The 21,466-nt window shown below is 40.1% G+C and overlaps 1 protein-coding gene across 1 annotated transcript in view; it reads right to left on the bottom strand.

Annotated features, from left to right (window-relative positions):
- Nucleotides 1-21,466, bottom strand: part of LOC144799978 (cytochrome P450 4B1-like) — a 549,397-nt gene that overhangs the window by 304,342 nt on the left and 223,589 nt on the right. Inside the window, exon 6 of the mRNA XM_078671637.1 lies at nt 12,275-12,426. Coding sequence (XP_078527763.1) covers nt 12,275-12,426 — 152 coding nt within the window. The remainder of the gene's footprint in view (nt 1-12,274; nt 12,427-21,466) is intronic.

The raw sequence follows: 21,466 nt of genomic DNA, 5'->3' as shown, positions 1-21,466 counted from the left end.
GGAGAGATGAGGGGCACTGGTGGAGCGTGGTAGTGTGGGAATTTGTGAAGGAGCAGGTTTTTGGGTAGGCCAACATAGATTGGGCACTGGGCGCCACTAGCGCTAAAGCGGACTATGTTCCCATGCCTCCAGCATGATGGAATTACATCTGCATTCTCCAGATGTGTTGCTTACCTAGAGTCTACTGATTTGTTGACCCCCCCAATCATAATTACTGCTCAGAAACATTTATGCTTTATCATGTTTGGGCAATCAAGCTATACACTTGATATAATTATTCTCAAACAAGAGGCCTTATCCTGGTATGAACGTTTAATATATTTACCTTATGAGCTGTTTTTTTATCTTGCGTCCATTAATCTATGCATATTGTGAGATTCATAGTGGGGCAGATAATGGTCATCAGGGCCGCCTGTTTGGCAAAATGCATGCTGCTGTCCATCTAATACTTATAAAAAAAACAAAAATACTAAAGACCTTTTTTAGAAAGGAGCTCAAAAATTCATCTTCGCTCTAAGGAAGTTCAGAGTTTCATTGCAACGGGATTGAGTTTTTGGAACAATCTTCCTTGACATAGCATGCTACAAAAATACTTGCAAAGTTACCAAAACTATCTATACATCTATTACACACTCTGCATTTGTTGTATTCTCTTGCGCCTTCTTTTACCACAATCCTGTAACTCGTGTAGCATCAAAAGGAATAGAGTCAACTGAAATCAGGAAATATATAAGAAGATGACCCCTAAACTTGAGTATTCATGTAACATCAGCCTTTTTCTCAAGGCGAACTATTGATGAGGGTCTACCATACACAATAAATTGAAAGTAAGAATGCTTGAGGTCACAATTAACGTGTATTCTGGGGACCTGCCTGCGACAGAGAGATATCCTTGTCATACCTCCTTCAATCTTCAGGTAGATGCAGATGAACATTCAAAGCCTTAGCTTAAGGCAAGTGGTGAAGGTAACAAGTGTAGGTACAGTACAGCACAATTATTATATCTTCACTAACCATCTGAATGTCCTACCAGACTAGTATGAGAAAACAATATTATTAATATCTCTGAAAATAAAAATATATTAACAGCACAAATTGTAATATAAATAGTAGAAAGTACATAAACCACGTTTAACAACAAGTTGTAATACAATACACAATAGTAGATAAACCAGGTCTCCTGGATATGCATGGTATATGCTCTTCACAATCATTAATTGATGGAAAACGTTGGAACAATTATGAAAGAAATGGGCCAAGACCACAACAACAAAGTTATAGAATAACGGAAAATTAAAAAGAATGGGAGTCTTCACAGGTCATACTCTAGCAGGCACTGATGAGGGGTAGAGAGGTTTTTAAGGGGATCTGTATATGACTCTGGACTGCCTAGTCTAATCTGGTCTCCCTAGTCTACCTGCGACCTCCCTGCAGTCAAAATACGCAATAAGAGTTGGCAGGGAATTTTAGGGGCATGGAGGCAAGTTTAAGCTCCAGGTTCTCCAATCAGCAAAGGCAGCAGTGCCCACTCAGGCCCAGATATGAAGGTGTTCAAAAAGCTGTACAGAAGATCCAGGCTATGTTTAGGCAGTGGCCAATGCTACACCATAATTGTGTCTACCCTATACAAAGAGTCAAGATGATGAAGGCGGTTCTCCTCCTCTAAGAGGGGATATGGGATTGTGCATTTAGATTAAAAATCTCATCACTCAAACTGGTCTTGAATACAAAGCTGGGACTGGTTGAAAGATCAAGTAGGACACTATGTGATTATTGCACAACATAAGCGTTTTCACAGTCGGCAAAAACGTCCCCCAAATTGCACCCCCTTGATGGAATCTTAATAAAGGTCAAACTTTAATCTAATTGGATGTTGAACTTCCAATTTATTGTATCATAGGGAATTATTCTTCATATGAATTATTCTTCATATAAATCCTTAACATGAGTAATGCTAATGCCATATTACATCGTAGTCATTAGACATCTTTATAGATAACATTTAGTAGCAAGCCCAATGCATTTCGGGCAAGGCACTTTATAAGGGGCCTTATCCTTATCCAGTGGGTGAAAGCCGATTAGCTCACTTGTAACAAAGGCTTTATATGAAGAATATTTCATATGATACAATAAATTGGAATTAAGGTGTGCTATTGCCAAATATAATTTGTTCTATTTCAATTTTATTGGGTGAGTATTCTCATGCACTCTTTCAAGACATTGAGGGCCCGATTCACAGAATGAACTTAAGACTCAATCCTAAACTTACTACTATTTTGGTATTCACAGAATGCACTTACTACTTTTGGTATTCACAGAATGAACTTACTACTTTTGGTATTCACAGAAGTAAGGATTTTGTCTTAAGTCTGTCTTAAGTCTGTCTTAAGTTTGTCTTAAGACAAATTTAAGACAAAATCCTAACTTCTGTGAATGCCAAAAGTAGTAGGTGCATTCTGTGAATACCAAAATAGTAGTAAATTTAGGATTGAGTCTTAAGTTCATTCTGTGAACCGGGCCCTGTGACAATTAGTTTAAGAACTCTGCCCTCTCTCCCCACTTTTTGTTTTTAATCTTTCTTGATTTGAAAAAAAATAAATGGGAGTGAGTCATAGTTAAGGGACACTAGTGTTCTTTAAAGATCGTCATGTGTAGTCTATGTGGTGGAGCACAACTAACATATGCAAAGAAGGATTTTCATTATCTCATTTTGTCCATGTGTAAGAGCAGTTTGTGTACTACAGGAATCCCTCTCTAAAAACTGTGAGGCTGAGACTGTGGTAAAACCATTAGCAAATCTAATAAGTCTTGCTTTAATGTGTTGTCGTGGGCAAAGTATTGTAATCCACAAATGATTCTTTAAAAAAAAATGTACAAAGTTTATATAGCACGAACTTGTCAGGTATCAGAGCGCTTTACATAGCACCAGTTGCGTTTCATGAGCACACATTAATTTTTGTTAGGCACAAGGAGATTAAGTGATTTGCCCAGAATCACAGGATGTGCAGCGTCATTGCTGAGACTCGAACCCGGTTCCCCAGATTCGAGGTCGACCGTCAGAGCCGTTAAGCCAACTCCTCTCCCCTACTTGCATCCTTGATACTTGCATGGATTAGAATATTAAAGTCAGACCTATTGGCTTTGCCAATGGTAGCTGTCCAGACCCTGAGCAGTAGTACACACTTATCTTAAGGAGACTGCTGTTGTGTATATAAGGGACGCTGTTGGATTCACTTAGATTAGTTGGCAGAGGCAGGTACCTTTGACCAAATAGGGACCCTTGCGTCTAGTCAGGGTAAGAGGGTACACTCCTAAAACAAACCCTGTTCACCCCCTTGGTAGCTTGGCATGAGCCGGCAGACTTATCTCAGAGGCAGCGTGTAAAGCATTTGTGAACACATACAGTAACTCAGTGACAACACTACAGATGGACACCACAAAAGTTGTAGTACAAAAATAAGTATTTTTATATAGACTTGACACAAGACCACCAACGACAAAAATCCACAATACTGTACTTCAAACATGGTAGAAATAGCTTAATTCTCTTTAGATGTAATATGCGACACTTTGAGTTCAATGAACCTTTGGATGCGTAACACTATACAACAAAAGTGTTGCAGGGAAGGTGATGCCTTGGTTCCTTACACGCAAGTGATGGATCGGGTCCCTACTGCTGCGTAAGGGATGCATCGGTTCTTCTCCGCGTGGGTTGGTTTCTCACTTCGCTTCCATGGCGTTGTGACCAGCAGTGCCGTGATGTGATGAAGATCCGGTGCAATGAAACAAAATGGCGTCTTCTTCTTGATGCAACAATGATGCGTGCACGCCAACAGGCAGCGACTCAACCATTCTTCTGAGCTGCGACAGTCCATGCGACACACTTCGGCGTCTGCTGTGATGGTGACACTCTTCTCCGGTGGTGCGAGGTGCTTCAGATGTACGATGGCGCCAGCGGCAGCATGCTTCTCCGGTGAAGCGACGGCATCTGCTGCGACAGCAACACTTTTCTCCGGTGATGCGACAACAACGGCTGCGGCGGCAACACGCTTCTTCGTCTTCAGTAACCCTAGGCGTAGTACTACGCTATGCTTGCGGAGCATGCGTAGTTTGCACTACTACGCGAATCGCACGTGGCACAGTGAAAAAACAAGTGGCGTAGCTGGCATTTTTTGATTGCGCGCGATCCTCAAGTCAAGTTTGCGTCCACGAGCGAGCAAAATCAACATCCCGGCGAGACTTTTTCCTCGTTCGCGATCAGCAACATAAAGTTGCCGATCGTGAGCGTGGAAAATAAACCTCCAGGTGAGATTCTCAACGCGCGAGGTCAGGTTTCTCATTGCTATTGGTTGCGTATGCTCGCAACCGCTTACAATGAGAAACTATAAGTCCACGTTGAGAAAGCTGCTGCTCGAGTACAAATCTACTTGAGCGGCAGAAAACGAACGCTTGCACTGTGCAAGATGCCGTTTGCACAGTGCGGACAAGCATCCGGCACTGTGCAATCAGTGCGAACAGCATTATCCTACCGCACTACGCAGTTCGCGTAGCTACGCGTATCGTGTGTAGTACGATGTGCACTTTGAGTAGCTATGCGTAACGCTACTACGCAAACAACGCCCAGGGTTAGTCTTGAGTCTCGCTTCCAGCTCCCAGCGACACACAGTCTCTCAGAAGGCCCAGCTCAACAGCAGGCACTTCAATTCCCAGCACAGGAAGGCAGGGGAGCTGGTTGGTGAAGTCTGTTGTCCCTGAGACTTCAGCAGGAGTCAAGTTCTATCTCAAGCCATTGGAGATCCTTTACAAGTTGATTGGAAAGTAGCACAAAGTCCTTTCTCCTTTGTTTGGCAGTCAGGCAACCACTGCAGGCCAATCCCCCAAACAGCATTCAGCTTAGGAATAGTCTCCTCCACAGTTTGTCTGGTTCCTCTCCTCAGCAAAGGTTCTCCTTGCTTCCCAAAAGTGATCTAAGGTTCTTGGGTCCGGGTCCCAATATTTATACTAGCAAATCCTTTGTCCTCTGAAGGCAGAGGGTCCTGTACCCAGTCCAAATCAGTTCTGTGCAGTCCTGGAGCACTTTGTTGACAAGTCTCCTTATTTCCTTTGACAGTGGGGGCCAGACACATCAGAAGCACCACAGGAGTTGGAGCCAGCATTGTCAGAGGCAGGGACATCCCTATTCAGGTCCCAGGTGCACTCCTCCCACCCATCTACATGCAGATAGCTCTATTCCGCCCTGTGCTGACTCACCCTGTCTCCTGGAATCCCGCAGCTCCTGTCACTCAAACTCCAGACAAGGAATATACAAGCTAGCAGAGGCAGGTTTGGATAGTTAGGCAAGAAAATACCTACTTTCAAACACAGAATGTTAAAACCAACTTTACTAAAAGATGTATTTTATCATTCTGAGTTCAGGCATACTAAAATCAAATTTCTAACTAGGTCCCTGAGTCAGTTAGGATTATGAGATGTAATAATCAAACTGCCCATTCTGGCCAATGGGGAACAGGTAACCTTGCAATAGTGAAAAACTAAAATGGTTGAAATTCGCTATTAGGACATGCCACACACACCAGGGCATGTCCTACCTTTTACCTACAATGCACCCTGCCCTTGGGCCTACCATAGGGGTGACTAATATGCAGAAAAGGGAAGGTTAAGGGACTGGCAAGTGGGTGCACTTGCCCAGTCAACATGGCAGTACCAGACTGCACACAGGCTCTGCAATGGCAGACCTGAGACATATTTTACAGGCTGCTGCTGTGGGTGGCACAACCAGTGCTGCAAGCCCACCAGCAGCATTGGATTTACAAGCCCTGGGCACACTCAGTGCAATGTACTAGGGTCTGACAAGTAAACCAAACTAACCAATCATGAAGTCACTAATCCATACATCAATTTACAATAGGGAGAGCATATGCACTTTAGCACTAATCAGCAGTAGTAAAGTGCCCAGAGTCATAAAACAGCCAACAACATGTCAGAAAAAACTACTGTAGAAAGGCAAAAAGTTCAGGGATGACCCTGCAAAAAAGGCGAAGTCCAACAGACGCTATATAAGGATCACAATGGCACATAAAAACAGTCAAGTAGGATTATAGTGGAGCAAACATTCACTGACATTGAAGAAGGACAGAAATGTCACATAAAAGCAGTGACATAAAAGGAGGAATATTATAGCACATCCAATATTTGTGAGGGACACATTCAGAATGAAATACAATTGGCCAGTCCAATGTTGAGAATGAAGTGAGAGCCTGAGTAAAGTAATAATATAGTTCATCAACAGAAGTATATACATCCCAGATAACATTAATCAGGTGTCATTTTAAATCATGTATTAAGAAACATTTTGTTCTAAAACAAAAAATGAGTTTTTTTAAAAATAACAAATGTCATAAAATATAGACCATTTAAATACTTAAATTTTAGAACACACGTTCCTATGTAGGTAGCTACCTTTAGTGATTTGCAAATTAGGTCTGTGATGTGAAAAATTCTCCATGTACCAACCTAATACTCAGCAACAAAATTGCGATTCTCCTATTAACATGACCAGAGAATCTGGATTTCATTAAAGACACGGAGGCTAACATTATGCATACCTCTTTTAAATGCGGCTCCAAGCAAGATAAGTCACCTCCTTACTTAGCTCTTTATAATATTGTAATTTCATGTTTAAGACTTGTATTTTATTATTAATCTATATTTGTTACTATATACTGATTAACCCCTTAATCCCTACAGGAGTAATATTTATATATATATATATATATACAATGTACCTGTTTTACATACCATCTTATAAGGTAGAGTAACACCTTTTTACTCCTTATACCCGGACCCCCAACCTCCAATTTACGGAGGTTGGCTTCCGCTTTCCTTTCCTGTAGTTGTCTTTATTTTAAAGTTATAATTCTTTCCTCTCGCGCGCGAATTATTCAAAAGACACACTGACCCGCTTTTATTTTCAGAACAATCTCCCAGAGGTTCATAATTGTGCCCAATACCTTAGACTTTGTCAAAACCTTGTGAGGGACGACGCTTTGTGAATTTATCTAATTATTTATCCGTGTTACCCTCGCCTCCCTCCCATTGATATTTACAAACTAATTTGAAGGTAATATTAAAAAAAAATATATATATATATGTATTGAAAAGATTACTATAAACATATATAAAATAAAAAAAAAAAGGCTGGACATATACAGAAAGTTTATAGAGAAAGGTTAAGAATTCTATATAAGCTTCAGACATTCTTATATATTTCTTTTTTAATTCAAAATATGTCTGAGTCAGATTCTGATTCAATTCCCAGTATTACTGTTGAATCTGATTTTAATAATGGTGCCATCAAAAAACTTATCCACAATGAGATGAGATCATGCATGTTTTCTACTCTCTCCCAAGTTATGCCATCTAAGAGATCCTCGATCCATGATAATGATGACCTATCGGACTTGGACATAGCAGAGATTATTGATCTCACAGAAAAAAGGGGTAAGAGGCATAAAAAAAGTAATAATATTGATTATACCCCAGAGAGCACGGGAGGTCCTAGCACCTCAAATTTTACAGGAGGTCCTCACACCTCATTTGCCTCAGGTGTCCCTCGCGGCACAAATCTGAAAGGTGTCCTTAGCGGCACAAATTTGATGGGTGTCCCTCGCGGCACAAATCTGAAAGGTGCCCTTAGCGGCACAAATTTGATGGGTGTCCCTCGCGGCACAATTCACCAAAGTGCTCTAGATAATGATCCAAGTGATATTGATGGCTCAGAATTTCCTGACGAATATATTCTTGACCTAGTTGAGGACGATCAAGATATTGATTCCTTTCTCTTGAATGACGACAATGGTCCTTCATCTTCTAAAGATAGTATCTTGGACCGTTTAGGGGAAGAAATGTTCTCCCCTTTTAACATTAAACATCCTAGAAGCTCAGAGTGGACTCCACATGAGCACGTTTCTAAATTCATATCTAAATGGATTAGGAACCCTTTAGAAAGGGAAACTCGCAATCTTTTGAGGGCAGAATGCACGAGACCTTCAATTGAAGGTAAAGTCTGTCAAACTCCTAACCTTGATCCGGAACTAATTACTTATCTTTTTAAATTAGGAAGAGACCCACGCAAAGGCTTGAAAAGGTCGCTTAAGCTCTGCCAAGATAAAGTTACACGACATCCTAGGTCCACTTACTAAAATATTCGACGCAGCTGAGGAGAGTTACCTTAATGGTTCCCCTCTTGACACACACTCCATTCGAGGATGGAGCCAAAGAACACTTGTTCTCTTAGGAAATGCCAACGCAGGACTTAATTGTGAAAGAAGAAGAGTAGTCCTCAATAAAATAAGTCCAAAATTAATCGATATGGCTAAAAAAGAAACCTCCATTAATCCAAAAGGTTTACTTTTTGGAGAAGATTTAATACGTATCAACCTTTACCGCTTTAGATAGAGCGCATCAAAACATAAAAAAAGTTTTTAACTACAACAGCAACCTTTTTTGTAAGGGCTGGAAGAAGGGGGCAGTCTTTCGGCCGCTTTAATCGACGAGCACCTGCCGACTCCACCCCTCAAAGTGAGTACTCCTTCCCCTTCCCTTTCTTTGAATCCAAAAGTGGGTGGCAGACTAAGATTCGTTTACCACAATTGGAAAATTATCACACAAGATCCCTGGGTTCTGAACACCGTTCAAGGTTTTTGTATAGATTTCACCCAAACTCCAATACAGTACTTACACTAGATCAAGAAAAAAATCATAGAAGAAGAAATTTCCTCAATGCTAAAAAAAAAAAAAAAGGAGCAATTCTATAGGTACCCATGGAATTTATGACATTCATAAGTACTCTCTTCCTTGTGGAAAAGAAAGACAAGGGTTGGAGACCAGTTATAAATCTCATGGAACTCAACAAATTCCTTGTCTACCGTCATTTCAAGATGGAGGGCATCCATCTTCTCAGAGACCTCTTACTAGAAGGAGACTGGCTCGTCAAATTAGATCTGAAGGACGCCTACTTTACAATTCCCATGACAAAGGAACACCAACCCTTTCTTCAGTACATTTGGAAAAACCATCTCTTTCAATTTCAGGCTCTTCCCTTCGGCCTCTCTTCTGCCCCATGGTGTTTCACCAAGGTAATGAGAGCAGTTGCCTCATGTCTAAGAGAAAAAGGGATTTGTCTCATCATTTACTTAGACAACATCCTGATTCTTTCTCAAGACTATGCTCAAATCATCAAAGATCTGAAGACAGTTATAGACCTCTTAGATAATCTGGGTTTTATCATAAACGGGGGAAAAATCCATTCTAGTCCCCTCAAAGAAGATGGAGTTCCTGGGCTTCACAGGAGACACAACAGAATGTCTTCTCCTTCTCCCTCCCAAGAAGATTGCCAAAATAAGAAAGGAGATAAGACATGTATTGAAACAAGAAAATCTCTCCCTAAGAGAACTAGAAAGACTTCTAGGCCTTCTATCTTCCTCCATTCAGGCAATTTTTACGGGACCACTGAATTATCGAGCCCTTCAGAGAATAAAAGCAAGAGCTCTCAGATCAGGTCTTTGGTACGGAGATCGAACACACGTTCCTATGTAGGTAGCTACCTTTAGTGATTTGCAAATTAGGTCTGTGATGTGAAAAATTCTCCATGTACCAACCTAATACTCAGCAACAAAATTTAAAGTTGTGTATTTGGTCCTAGCTATGTACATTCACATTACCACTGCCGGCAATTCCTTATTTCGTTTTGAGGAATAACAAGAGCAATACAGTTCACGATCCTTAAAGGGAAGACGCTAATATAAGTGTGCAAATCGAACTCAGCATTCTTGATCTCTAGTTCATCCCAAATATTTATTTGTATCCATTGGGCCTTTGATAACTCCAGATCAAAGGAAACACGTTTTAATCTCCAGGCAACAAAATTCAGACTGTGGTAACTTTAATGCTAGCAAGAATCATGAGGAACATCTTCTCTATACAGTTAAGACGGCCACCATCATTGCAAGCTTCTGATAGTCCTTTTGTGCTCTAAAACATGTAGATTGTTTTAACTTCACCTGGGTGTTTCTAAAGGTGCAAGCGTCACAGCCACTTAGCCTCACACCAAGCAACACCCACATGGAAAATACTACTGACTTCCTCAGCAGCGAAAGCTCGAAGACATGTGGGACACGGAAGGAAGCACAACTCTGTGCCAGGCATATACAGGTGAGCATGGGCTGCAGATCATGACATATGGGTGCCATAGGAACCCTCTAAAGAAGTTTCTCCAACACAGTAGCTGTCTTGACCTGCTGCTGTGTGGATACAGTGTAAAAAACAGTTCTGCTAATCTGCAGTTCTAGCAGAAAAAGCAAATCTAAGCCACCTCGAATGGAGGATTGCCCGTCGTGAATCAGATCTGCAGCCTCACTTCAGTCGAATGTCAGTGCACAAGAATGGAAGATAGTAAAGAAACAGAACCACTTGCTGGAGTCCTTTGTTTTAGAATCAGATCACCCCACCTTGTCATCTGGGATCAGTAGCCACCACATGCAAACAATTCAAGACATTCTGAACTAATTCAGTTTTCATCACCCTTTGTGAGCTGTAGAATGTTTTGAGAATCAACTTCCAAAGACACTTTGAATCTGCAGATGTTTTCAAACAAGAATGTACCTGCTTTGAATTTGAGCTCTGATTCATGAAGGTTTAGGTGTAAAAAAATAAGTTTTTGTAAAACAGCTTCACTACTTCTCCGTTATGGAGATATAACATCTGGCTTTCCATTCTCTCTGTCATTTCTCCCAGCATCTTCTGCATGGTTAGGATAAAGCCTGGTTCTCATTTTCTTACTTATTATCCTATTCGTTGTAGCCCGATACATTCTATTAGTCTGTTTTCCTTCACTGTTATTTTCTCAGTAGCATTTGATTAGCCAGTTAATGAAATGTTTTAAAAGAGAGCAAATTGCAACAAAAACACGGCAGTCTGAGTATGTATAAAAACAATCTTTTTTGAATATGTGCAACTCCCTACTCTAAAGAAGACAAATTTTGTTTTCTGCTTGGTACCAACAATTTGAGCAACTTAGTGGCTTTGAAGGAGTTACTATCCAGGTTAAAAGCATGGATATAATCAGATATTTTATTTTGATTTCAGATGGTGTCATGATGAAGATTGTTGTGTCATTGAATCTCCGAATGTGAAGAAGCTGCTTCAAATATTGCATTCAGCCATCGAGAGGAGAAGCTTAGGAGGTTGGTCATTTTGAAGTAGATCTTTGTGTCATCAGTGTAGGATTTGACGTGAGTTGTTTTCTGAAGAGTGACATTATTGTTGGCCGGTAACCTTTGTGGGAGGACAGCCTTGGTGGTGTTACATGTTACTGCTAAGTGGTAAAAAAAGGAAAATGATTTTCTCTAGTGGAAGATGCATTAACAATTTTATTAGACATCTTCAGTGCCTGCAAAATCGTGGATTCTGTTCTTTGATTCTGGATTAGATTCTGTATTTTGTGTACTAGAAATTGCACACAATTTGGTTTAATGCTGCAAACAGATCACTAATGAGCAGAAGGCTTCTCACCTGTGTGCTGGATGTCAGGCCTGATGGTGGCAAGTGTTGTTGATTTACTGGATTTACTTGTATTGCTTGAGTTGTGCACCAGTCTTTATCCTGTTTTTTCAAAGACCATGCAAAGTCATCTACGGAGCAGACGCAGTGAGAACTATTCTGGAAACAAGCCCGTCCTCTGTGGAGATTTTTACAGGATTAACTAAAGTCTTTAAAATGGTCTTAGAGGCTTGGGTGATGCTTGTTAATTAGGGTCAGAATGGTTTAGGTGTGGATGAGTGTTTCAGAGTCCAAGGCTTTGAGGAATTTTGTTTTATTGCCACTGCTGGGACTTAAAGTAAATCTGGTGTAGGGAGTCAAAAAGGGTTTGTAAGGTGGTAGAAAGGAGGCATTACTTAGATGTGCACCCTTTTGTAAAAGAAGATATTGAAAACAGTGCACTGAGATTGATGAAGTTAGAAGGATTCAGATGAGTTTTCAAGGTTTCCAAAGTAAACCTTTCGGAATATTGAAAGAACTAGCCAAGAAATCTATGTATATAATCCAGGTGCAAGTTCAAGAAGTACGACTATCAGTGACTATTGTATTTTTTGTCTTTGAAGTAATATCTTCAATATCTGCAATGGTCGATAACACAGTTAATTTTAATATCAGAATCACAGAACCATGGACAAAACATGTACATGTCAAATGTGATAAAGTGCATTACAGTTACCTGTATGGAGGCGGGCTATTCTGCAGCCTCTACGAAAGCGGTAGCCTTGTGGGCTGAGGTAGTAAATCAGATCATTGTGGTAAGAAAGGTAGTGAACTCTTTTGTGCACCAGGTATGAGAGATCACAGACTGCTTGGATGTAGGAAGAATCACTGTAATCAGAGAGAAAGGAGAGGTTACTTCAAAAGACTGACTTGCAGAAATTCAAGGAAACCGGTGGAATGCACAAACATTCATGATAAAGATGTCTTGCAGAAATGAAATAGTTCCATAGCATCACAGGAAAGTTCACACAGACATCATATAACTTAGTAGAAGGTTGCACTTTCTTCTTTAAGCACAAAGGGCATACACTACAGGTATTCATTCTGCATGGAGTCGGGATTGTGTCACAAATCCACCCTGCTCTGAGCCACTCACGTGAGAGACCTGTGCACAAAGATATTGTTACATATTGGATGCCATCAAGACTTACATACATTTTGAGAGAAGGAATAAATATGCAAATAAGATGGGTAAGACTGTTAGAAATGCTCAAAGGACATAATGTGCTTCCCGACCAAAGGAAATGAAAACCCAGTGATCATTATGGAGGGAAGTTCACTCCATACCAAAGTTGGAGCTAGATTGTAAAAGTAAAGAGCATCACTTCCCCTATCATTAAAGCAGAGTTCGGATCCATATGAAACAAGTCATTTTGGTTTCAGAAAGCACAGGAAAATATTCTGTTTTTCAGCCTGAAAAGCAAAGATATCCGCCTTGCAGTTATGGAACTATATCAATGTACTTAAAACTGAAGTAACAGTTGAGGGTGGTAATGCTGACCTCTGGAGTTCCACATTTTGAGTACCTTTCAGGTACTTGGAAAATGTAAATATGCACCATAGCTTCCTGGTCATCCCTATATTCCATAGACCACTTTAAATTACTTACTCTATGTCTGCCTAGGTCAGAGTTCTGGAGATTACGCACTCTCCAGCATTGACTAATTTCAAATCATCTCAGACCGCTTAAAAATGTCTGGTTAGCAGTGACCTTTGTAGGCTCTAAAATCAATAAACTCTTTGGATGTAAATGTTCTGCTCTTTAAATATCACACTTGACCTAAATGGGCCCGAGCTACACTTATGTGAGCTAACCTAACCTAATTCTATGTTTTAGTACCTTAACATGGACCCCCTTTCTCAGAACAATGACACCATCCCATTTAAATATTTGTATAATACATTTCATAAACCTCCAAATGCAAGATACAAAATAAAACTTTAAATGCTCATTGTTGTTAAATGTAAATGGAAAGTATTATTTTTCTGCATAACTTAAGAGTGGCATTAAGTGAGGCTAATTCTTTCTAATACAATCAAAAGAAACACACAAACATTGTTTTACTTTTGATGACCCCTGCTGGAAAGATCCAGTGGAAGGGAATTCACAACACTACACAGGATATCAATGTTTTTGATTCTCCTGGATTGTCCCATGGACGTAAGTTAGTTGTTGGGGTGGTGTTCTTAACTACGAGAGATGCCTATTAGTCAATCCATCAATCATTGAATTTATAGAGCGCGCTACTTACCCGTAAGGGTCTCAAGGCTATGGGGGAGGGGGTGCTGCTACTGCTCGAAGAGCCAGATCTTGAGGAGTTTTCTGAACGTGAGCAGGTCTAGGGTCTGCCGTAGGTGGGTGGGGAGGGTGTTCCAGGTCTTGGCGGCGAGGAAGGAGAAGGATCTGCCACCGGCGGTCGTTCGTTGGGTGCGGGGGACAGTGGCGAGGGCGAGGCTGGCTGAGCGGAGCTCGCTGCTGGGGGTGTAGAAGCTGAGTTTGTTGTTGAGGTAGGCTGGTAAGCAGAAACTCCACCACCATTCACATGTGAGAGCACACTTTGTGTCTCAGGCAAAAGAAAGAGTCTACACACACATTCAGGTTGGGCTCATCAGACATAGTGATGGACATCCACCAATGTCAAGGTGACTGGTACACCCTGATGCCTGTCACATTAACTACTCGGAAGACAGCCAAGAACTGCATCCACTTCATCTTGGAAAACATCTTCCCCTCTCCCAGTCATGTTAAGGAGCCAAGATGTGTGTGTACTGGTAGTTATCTGTTATATTCTAGGTTCGCTGTGTTAATTTGTTAAACAACTCTACATATGTTAAGCTGTACTCGTTGAGATTACATGTAGAGCCTGTGTTAAATGGGCTTGTGATGTCACTGCTATTAGAATGTTATTATTCCAATGTTTGATGTCAACTGAGACTGTTGAAGACTGCTGGCAGATGATGAGCTGTGTAGACCTGTTTCTCAACATTAAACTCTTTTGAATCATTACCTAGATCCAGGATTTATTGAGATTATAACATATTTTTTGCGACGAGGACTCTACACAGCTGAACCCACGGCTATTTTCAAGATTCAAGATTCAAAAACCTACAATTTTTTTTTAATCTTCTTTCAACATCATCTGCTGCATCAAGTTCAAGACAATTTTGGATCTTACTCTAATATTGTCATCTTCAACATTCAACGCGAGCATAGTGAAGATAAGTTATACAGCCTATTCAACTATCTTTTAACTTTCTTCCATCCCTATTTTTATTAACAGCGTGGTTGGCAAGTGTGCTTGGTTGACATTTCCTTATTTTGTTTCTTTTTAAGGAAGTAGACTGTTGGTTTTTCTTTCTTAATTTTTGAAAGCGTAGTTTGTTGATATTTCTCCTTGTGGAATATTTAAAAAGAAGTAGACTGTTTTTTTTTATCTCAATTTGTACTCTTTTATCAATCGATCTAATCACTGAAGGTTACAACAATTTTAATGTTTCCATTCTGCTTCTACTTTAATCCGCTTGCACTATTTTGTTTGTAAAGTTGGATTTTAAAGAAGTTTTTTTTAAAACGAGACCTACCTGACAGTTGACTGTTGACTCGTGCCTGCTCCCCGCGCTCAGGATACATCGCGCACTTTCTCGCGCTGAGGATTCATCGCGCTGTTGTCATTCACTTGCTTACGAATTGCCGCTCGCGCAAGACTCTGTCTCAGTCTCGTGCATGCTCAATCCAGTTGTCTCTTCTGCCATTTACCGTGCTCCTGCGAGATCTTGATTCCTCAATCTCGCGCATGCACATATAATACTACATTTGCCAACCACCAGTGTGTCAGACATTTTTTTTGGGTTGTCTGCCGCTTTGCCAACCATGACGTAATTGTTCTATTCTGCGATTGTTTTTTTTGTTCAAAAGGAAGGCTCGCTCAAGGAAGTATTCTAATAAGAATCTCCATTGTTGCTTGTTCAGACAGAAGACTTGCTCAAAGAAGAATTCTATTAAGAAATTCCATTGTCGCTTTGTTTTTAGACTACATCTTTCTGGAAAGCTTGGTTTTTATGGCACAAAGGATTGGTTTTTTTTCAATACTTCAATATTGTTCTTTTAATCAAGGATATTATTTTTTTATTTTTATCATTTTTCTTTCAACAAATCCTTCAGGATTTAAAGAATTGTGACTTTTTTTTATTTAGTTTTCATTATTCATTGGCGGATCTACCTTTCAACACTACGGTGATTCGCACACCTGTGGACTCTCTACAAACACAGTTTATTGTAACGTTGTGTTATTACAGTTCCTTCTCTATTCAAGTTTTGTTACATTCACATATTTATCAGTTATGTCCTCAATGCAATCTGTCAAAGCTCCTCCTTCATTTCTTGAAACTCTTGGTGAACCTGCAGTTAAGTGGGATATATGGTTCGACGCATTTGAAACATATTTAGGTGCCATAGGTGCTTCAAGGTTTCGACCAGAGAGGAAGAAGTGTCTTCTATTACATTCTCTGGGGTTCGAAGGTAGATCAATTTTCAAGCACTTGCCAGACCTACTTGAAGGGGTGAGATATTGGATGAGTACCTTTCCACTGTAGCTAAACTCAAGGCTCGCTTTGATAACCAGCCCAACGTAATTGTGCTAAGGCATACGTTTTTCAAGAGAAAACAATCTGACAGCGAGGACGTAGATGACTACATCTCTGTTCTCAGAAAACTTGTGTCTGTTTGTTTATTTGAGAATTTCACGGAACAGTTAATTCATGATCAATTTGTTGGGAACTGTAAGGATAAACATATCAGACAAAAGTTGCTGTCCATGGATAACCCTCCCCTTGATGAGACTATTAAGGTAGCCAAAAGCATTGAAACATCTAACATATTTCTCAAGGAGTTGGAAGATAAACCGGGCGATCCTAATACCATTAATTATGTAGGTCCATCAAAAAAATCCAAAAACCCATTTGTAAAGAAAAGTGGGTCCAATTTTTCAAAGAAAAAATCTGATAACATGATACCTACTAACATCTGTTTACGTTGTGGTAGTTCTCCTCACACTAAAGGCTCAAAATGTCCTGCTTTCAATGTCACATGTAATTACTGCAAAAAAACGGTCATTTTGCTAGTGTTTGTTTAAAAAAGAAATTTCAAAAGAAATCTGTGGCCTGTGTCTTAGAATCAGATGACTTTTATTCTGAAGATGAGATTGTCTCTGTTGCCCAGGATCACAGTCATTCTGATCAGTATCACATTCCACACACTGGAGATCCCTCTACATGTGTTGATCCTGGTGATAAAACCTTAAACTTATTAGTTGACTCCGGAGCCAGGATTTCAATGATAACCCAGCAACTGTTACAAGAAACATGGGGAGGGAGAGACCTTTTTCCTCCTGATCGATCACCGGTGTCCTATGAAGGGCGGTAGATCGAACTAATGGGTTTCATCAAAGATTTCTTAGTTTTCAAAGGCAGGAAAATCAGGGGAAAGATATATGTGGCTGTCAAAGGTCTTAATATCCTAGGGTGGTTTCACCAAGGGTTGTTTGGTATGCAATTAAGACCGGGGGCAAAAGAACAAGTTATGCTCATAACTTGTGATGAAGCAAACACAAGATGGGTCAATGAGTTTCCCACTGTTTTCAGTAATGAATTTAGTAAGATCTCAGGTTTTAAGCATAAAATTATTGTTAAAAAGGGCGCAACTCCGATTAAACACAAACTTAGGAGTGTCCCGTTTAGTGTCAGGGAAGATCTTGATAAGGAATTTACTTCTTTATGCGAGAAGGGGGTCATTGAACCTACGGATTCTTCACTCTGGTTATCTCCCTTGGTGGTTGCCCGCAAACTGGATGGTAAACTTAGAGTGTGTGTGAATCTCAGGTCTCTCAACAAGGAGATCTGGGTAGACTCACACCCATTACCCAAAATAACTGATTTGTTCTCATGCATCAAAGGCGCAAGAGTTTTCTCTAAGCTTGACTTGGCTAGCGCCTATCATCAAATTGAGCTTCATCCAGATTCATACTCCTTGACTGCTTTTGTCTCCCCTCTAGGCACGTTCCTTATAAAAGGATGCCATTCGGGTTAGCCTCCGCGGCTTCAGTTTTTCAGAGGGTTATGCAGAATATGTTGAGGGGTGTGGAGGGAGTTCCAGTGTTCCAAGATGATGTCCTTATTTATGCTAAGAACAATGAAATCCATGACAATATTACCAAGAGAGTACTTGAGATTTTTTTAAAAACATGGTGTGGTGTTAAAGATTGAGAAGTGTAAATTTGCATGTGATGAAATAGAGTATCTAGGCCATCTTTTATCCAAGGATGGCATCAAACCCAGGCAAGGTCCTATTGATGCTATAATGGAAGCTCCTGTACCCAGTGACAAAACAGGAGTTAAGTCTTTATTGGGACTATTGGAATACTATTCCAGATTTGTGTGCAATTATGCGTCCTTAGTTAGGCCTATCAGTAATCTTCTTAAAAGTTCCTCAAAATTTATTTGGTCATCTGATTGTGATTGTGCTTTCAGGGAGGTTAAAAAAGCTCTTAATGAGAGCAATACACTGACACCTTTTGACCCAGCACTGCCTTGTTTCATTACAGTCGATGCGTGTAAAAGTGGTTTAGGTGCTATTCTCATGCAAAAATCTTTTGACCAAGAATGTACGGTTGCATTTCCATCCAGAGTTCTGAGAGGATCTGAAGAACATTACTCTGTGATCGAAAAAGAATTACTAGCTTGCTTGTGGGCTATTGACAAGTTTCGCCCACATGTTTGGGGAAGGCATTTCAATTTAGTTACTGATCACAAACCTCTTGTGTTTATATTATCGTCAGGTCCTAGTAAATGTTGTACCCCTAGAATCACTAGAATGGTTAGTAAAATGTTACAGTATCAGTTTGATATTACTCATATAGCTGGGGGTAAGAATGTTAAAGCTGACTATTTATCATGTTTTCCTCAATCTTCTGCTTTGTGTGAAGGCACTGGATTCCAAGAGTTGTGTGATGAGGATGAGAAGATTGTTTTGTGGCCTCAGTGGACATTCCTGTTTTGGCGGTTGGGTCTGCGGATGATTGGAGATTGGCTTTTTCTGAAGACAAGGTTCTTCAAGTCGTGTGTATGTTTGTGACGAATGGATGGCCGAATGAGAAAGCTCTTTATCGTGAACTTCAGCCTTATTGGAGGTTGAATCTGAGATTTCGTTAGAGGATGGTTTACTTATGATGTGTGACAAGTTGATTCCTCCGCATTCTCTCAGGTCAATAATTATCAAGGAATCTCATGATAGACATCTGGGCATTTCACTCACTATACGACAGGTTCGAGAGAATTTTTGGTGGCCTAGTATGGACAATGAGATCAGGACTTCTGTTGAAAATTGTTTGTTGTGCTCTTCTTCCGATAAGACACTCAAAGCCAATACGCCTCCTCTTTCTCCTGTTGAGTGTCCTGATGGCCCATGGATTAAAGTAGGTGTGGATATAATGGGTCCCTATGAGATTCTTCCTCAGAACATGAGGTTTGTCATTGGTATGATAGATTATGCTTTCAAGTGGCCTGAGGTCAGAATGGTTAGAGAAGCTAGTGCTGCTAGCGTCATTAAGTTCATGAAGGAGGTGTTTTTGAGGGAAGGATTTCCCCAATTTCTGGTTTCGGACAATGGAAGTCAATTTGTGAGTAATGAATTTCAAAATTTTCTAAAGTCCAGTGGCATTAAGCACCTCAAGAGTTCTCTATATTATCCACAGGGTTATGGCCTAGTGGAAAGAATGAACAGAGTTGTGGGAGAAACCATCAAATTGGCTGTCAAGGGAAGTCATGATGTGTTGTCTTCACTAGACAGTAAGTTGTGGTTTTACAGAACCACTCCTCATTCCAGTACTAAGTTTGCCCCTTTGAGGTTTTGAGAGGGAGGAAAGCCAGCACAAGTTTTTGTCCTGGTTGGATGAAAAAATGGTTTCACTCTTTGTGTGATGTTGAAGCTATGATGGATAGTGTTAAATCTAATATGGTGGTCATGCAAGATAAAAAAAAAGAGTGGTTTGATAACAAAAGGAATGTCAAAGTTGTTCCCTTGGAGATTGGTGATTTTGTAAGGATCAAAAAACGGTGCATAACAAGAAAGGAAGTAGTAGGTTTAGTGATCCTGTTAGGGTGATCAAAATTGGTAACAATTCTATTCAAGTAGCAGGAGGTAATTGGTGGAATGTCTCAAAGGTTGTCAAAGTTAAATCCTATTCCGGAGATGTTAAATCCTGTTCTGGGGGTGTTTCTAGTGGTGATATTTTGGAGAGTGCTGTTGGTAGAGCTTCACATCAATCTTCTTTCCTTATACAAAATAGAAGGAGCTCAAGAGTCAAGGTTGTTCCTCATAGGTTTAGGGATTAAATGCTTTTGTCATTTTTTAGTTTTTGTGGTATCACTTATCACTACCCTTCTTATGTTTTGTTTTTCTTTCCTTCTCTTCTATTGTTGTGTTTGTTTCTTTTGTTTTATGGTTAAAAAAAGGAGGTATGTTATATTCTAGGTTCTCTGTGTTAATTTGTTAAACAAACTCTACACATGTTAAGCTGTACTCATTGAGATTACATATAGAGCCTATGTCAAATGGGTTTGTGATGTCACTACTATTAGAGTGTTATTATTCCAATGTTTGATGTCAACTGAGACTGTTGAAGACTGCTGACAGATGATGAGCTGTGTAGACCTGTTTCTCAACATTAAACTCTTTTGCATCATTACCTGGATCCAGGATTTATTGAGATTATAACATTATTCTCCTCCTTGGAAACAATGCCAGCACCCTCGTTTGTCAGTGGAGTTTTCGAAAGCATTGACAACATATTTGCAGAAATATTTCAAAGCCGATGGCAATACAGCCACTTTATCCAAGCAAAGTGCCCCCACCCTGGAGGTCAGTCTTTGATATGGTAGGTTTCCATCCGATACCCTGGTAGGGGTTGTGAATGGCTGATGGAGAATTTGCCTAATAAACTGCAAATAGGTTTATATGTCACTCAAAAGCAATAGAGAATAACATTAATATTAGAAAAGTCCTACCTATTGATGATGATCTGATATTAAGAAACTAGACATGCTTCATGCACTCTTCAAGCTAACAAACGTATTAACTGCACATGGTACCATACCGAGCTAAAAAAAGAAACTTGTAAGCAAGGAGACCCATGGGGCACTACAAGACATTTGCATGCCATTAAATGGTGTTTCCAGGAACAAAAACATTGGAATAAAGGTTCAAAATCAACTGAAAGAAAAATTATAAACACATGAGGTGACGTCTGAAGCTCCATAGTCATTCAGGCAGCACTTCTGGATCTCACTAGGGCCTGGAAGAAGGGGTGGAAAAAACAGCATGTGATGGGGGTTGAAAAGGTGTAGGGATAATAAAAAAACAAATGGGCCTGGAGAAAAAAACTGACATAGAAGAACATTGTTTTGCCCTTGACACAGGAACAAACACACAACAAGAAAATCAAAAAAGTATGACAATTTCAGGCTAGTATCATCAATTTAAAATATGCTTTAGAATATTCCATATATAAATCAAATATCTTAATTCAACCAATGAGCCCTCTATTAAGACCTGTGCAGGCAAGTCATACTGGGAGAATGGTGGATGGTGGCACACAGAGACGTGGCAGTGCAAGTAGCACCATACTGGTGCCTTTGTTCTCTCTGGTGGAACTCATAGCTGGTGTATCGTGTGTATCACATTACGGTCTCCATAAAGCTGAGCTCTAATGACTCCACACAATTACAAAGGGATTGGGGAGGAACATAAACATTATTAGTAATTATCCTGAGAACTACGAACGCTCACCAGCAAAATGAGAATTATGGCATTATC

Source organism: Lissotriton helveticus, chromosome 1_2 (genome assembly GCF_964261635.1).
Source record: "Lissotriton helveticus chromosome 1_2, aLisHel1.1, whole genome shotgun sequence".
In the NCBI taxonomy this organism is placed as follows: domain Eukaryota; kingdom Metazoa; phylum Chordata; class Amphibia; order Caudata; family Salamandridae; genus Lissotriton; species Lissotriton helveticus.
Note: the sequence above shows the minus strand (reverse complement) of the source record. Positions and strands in the feature narration are given on the sequence as shown.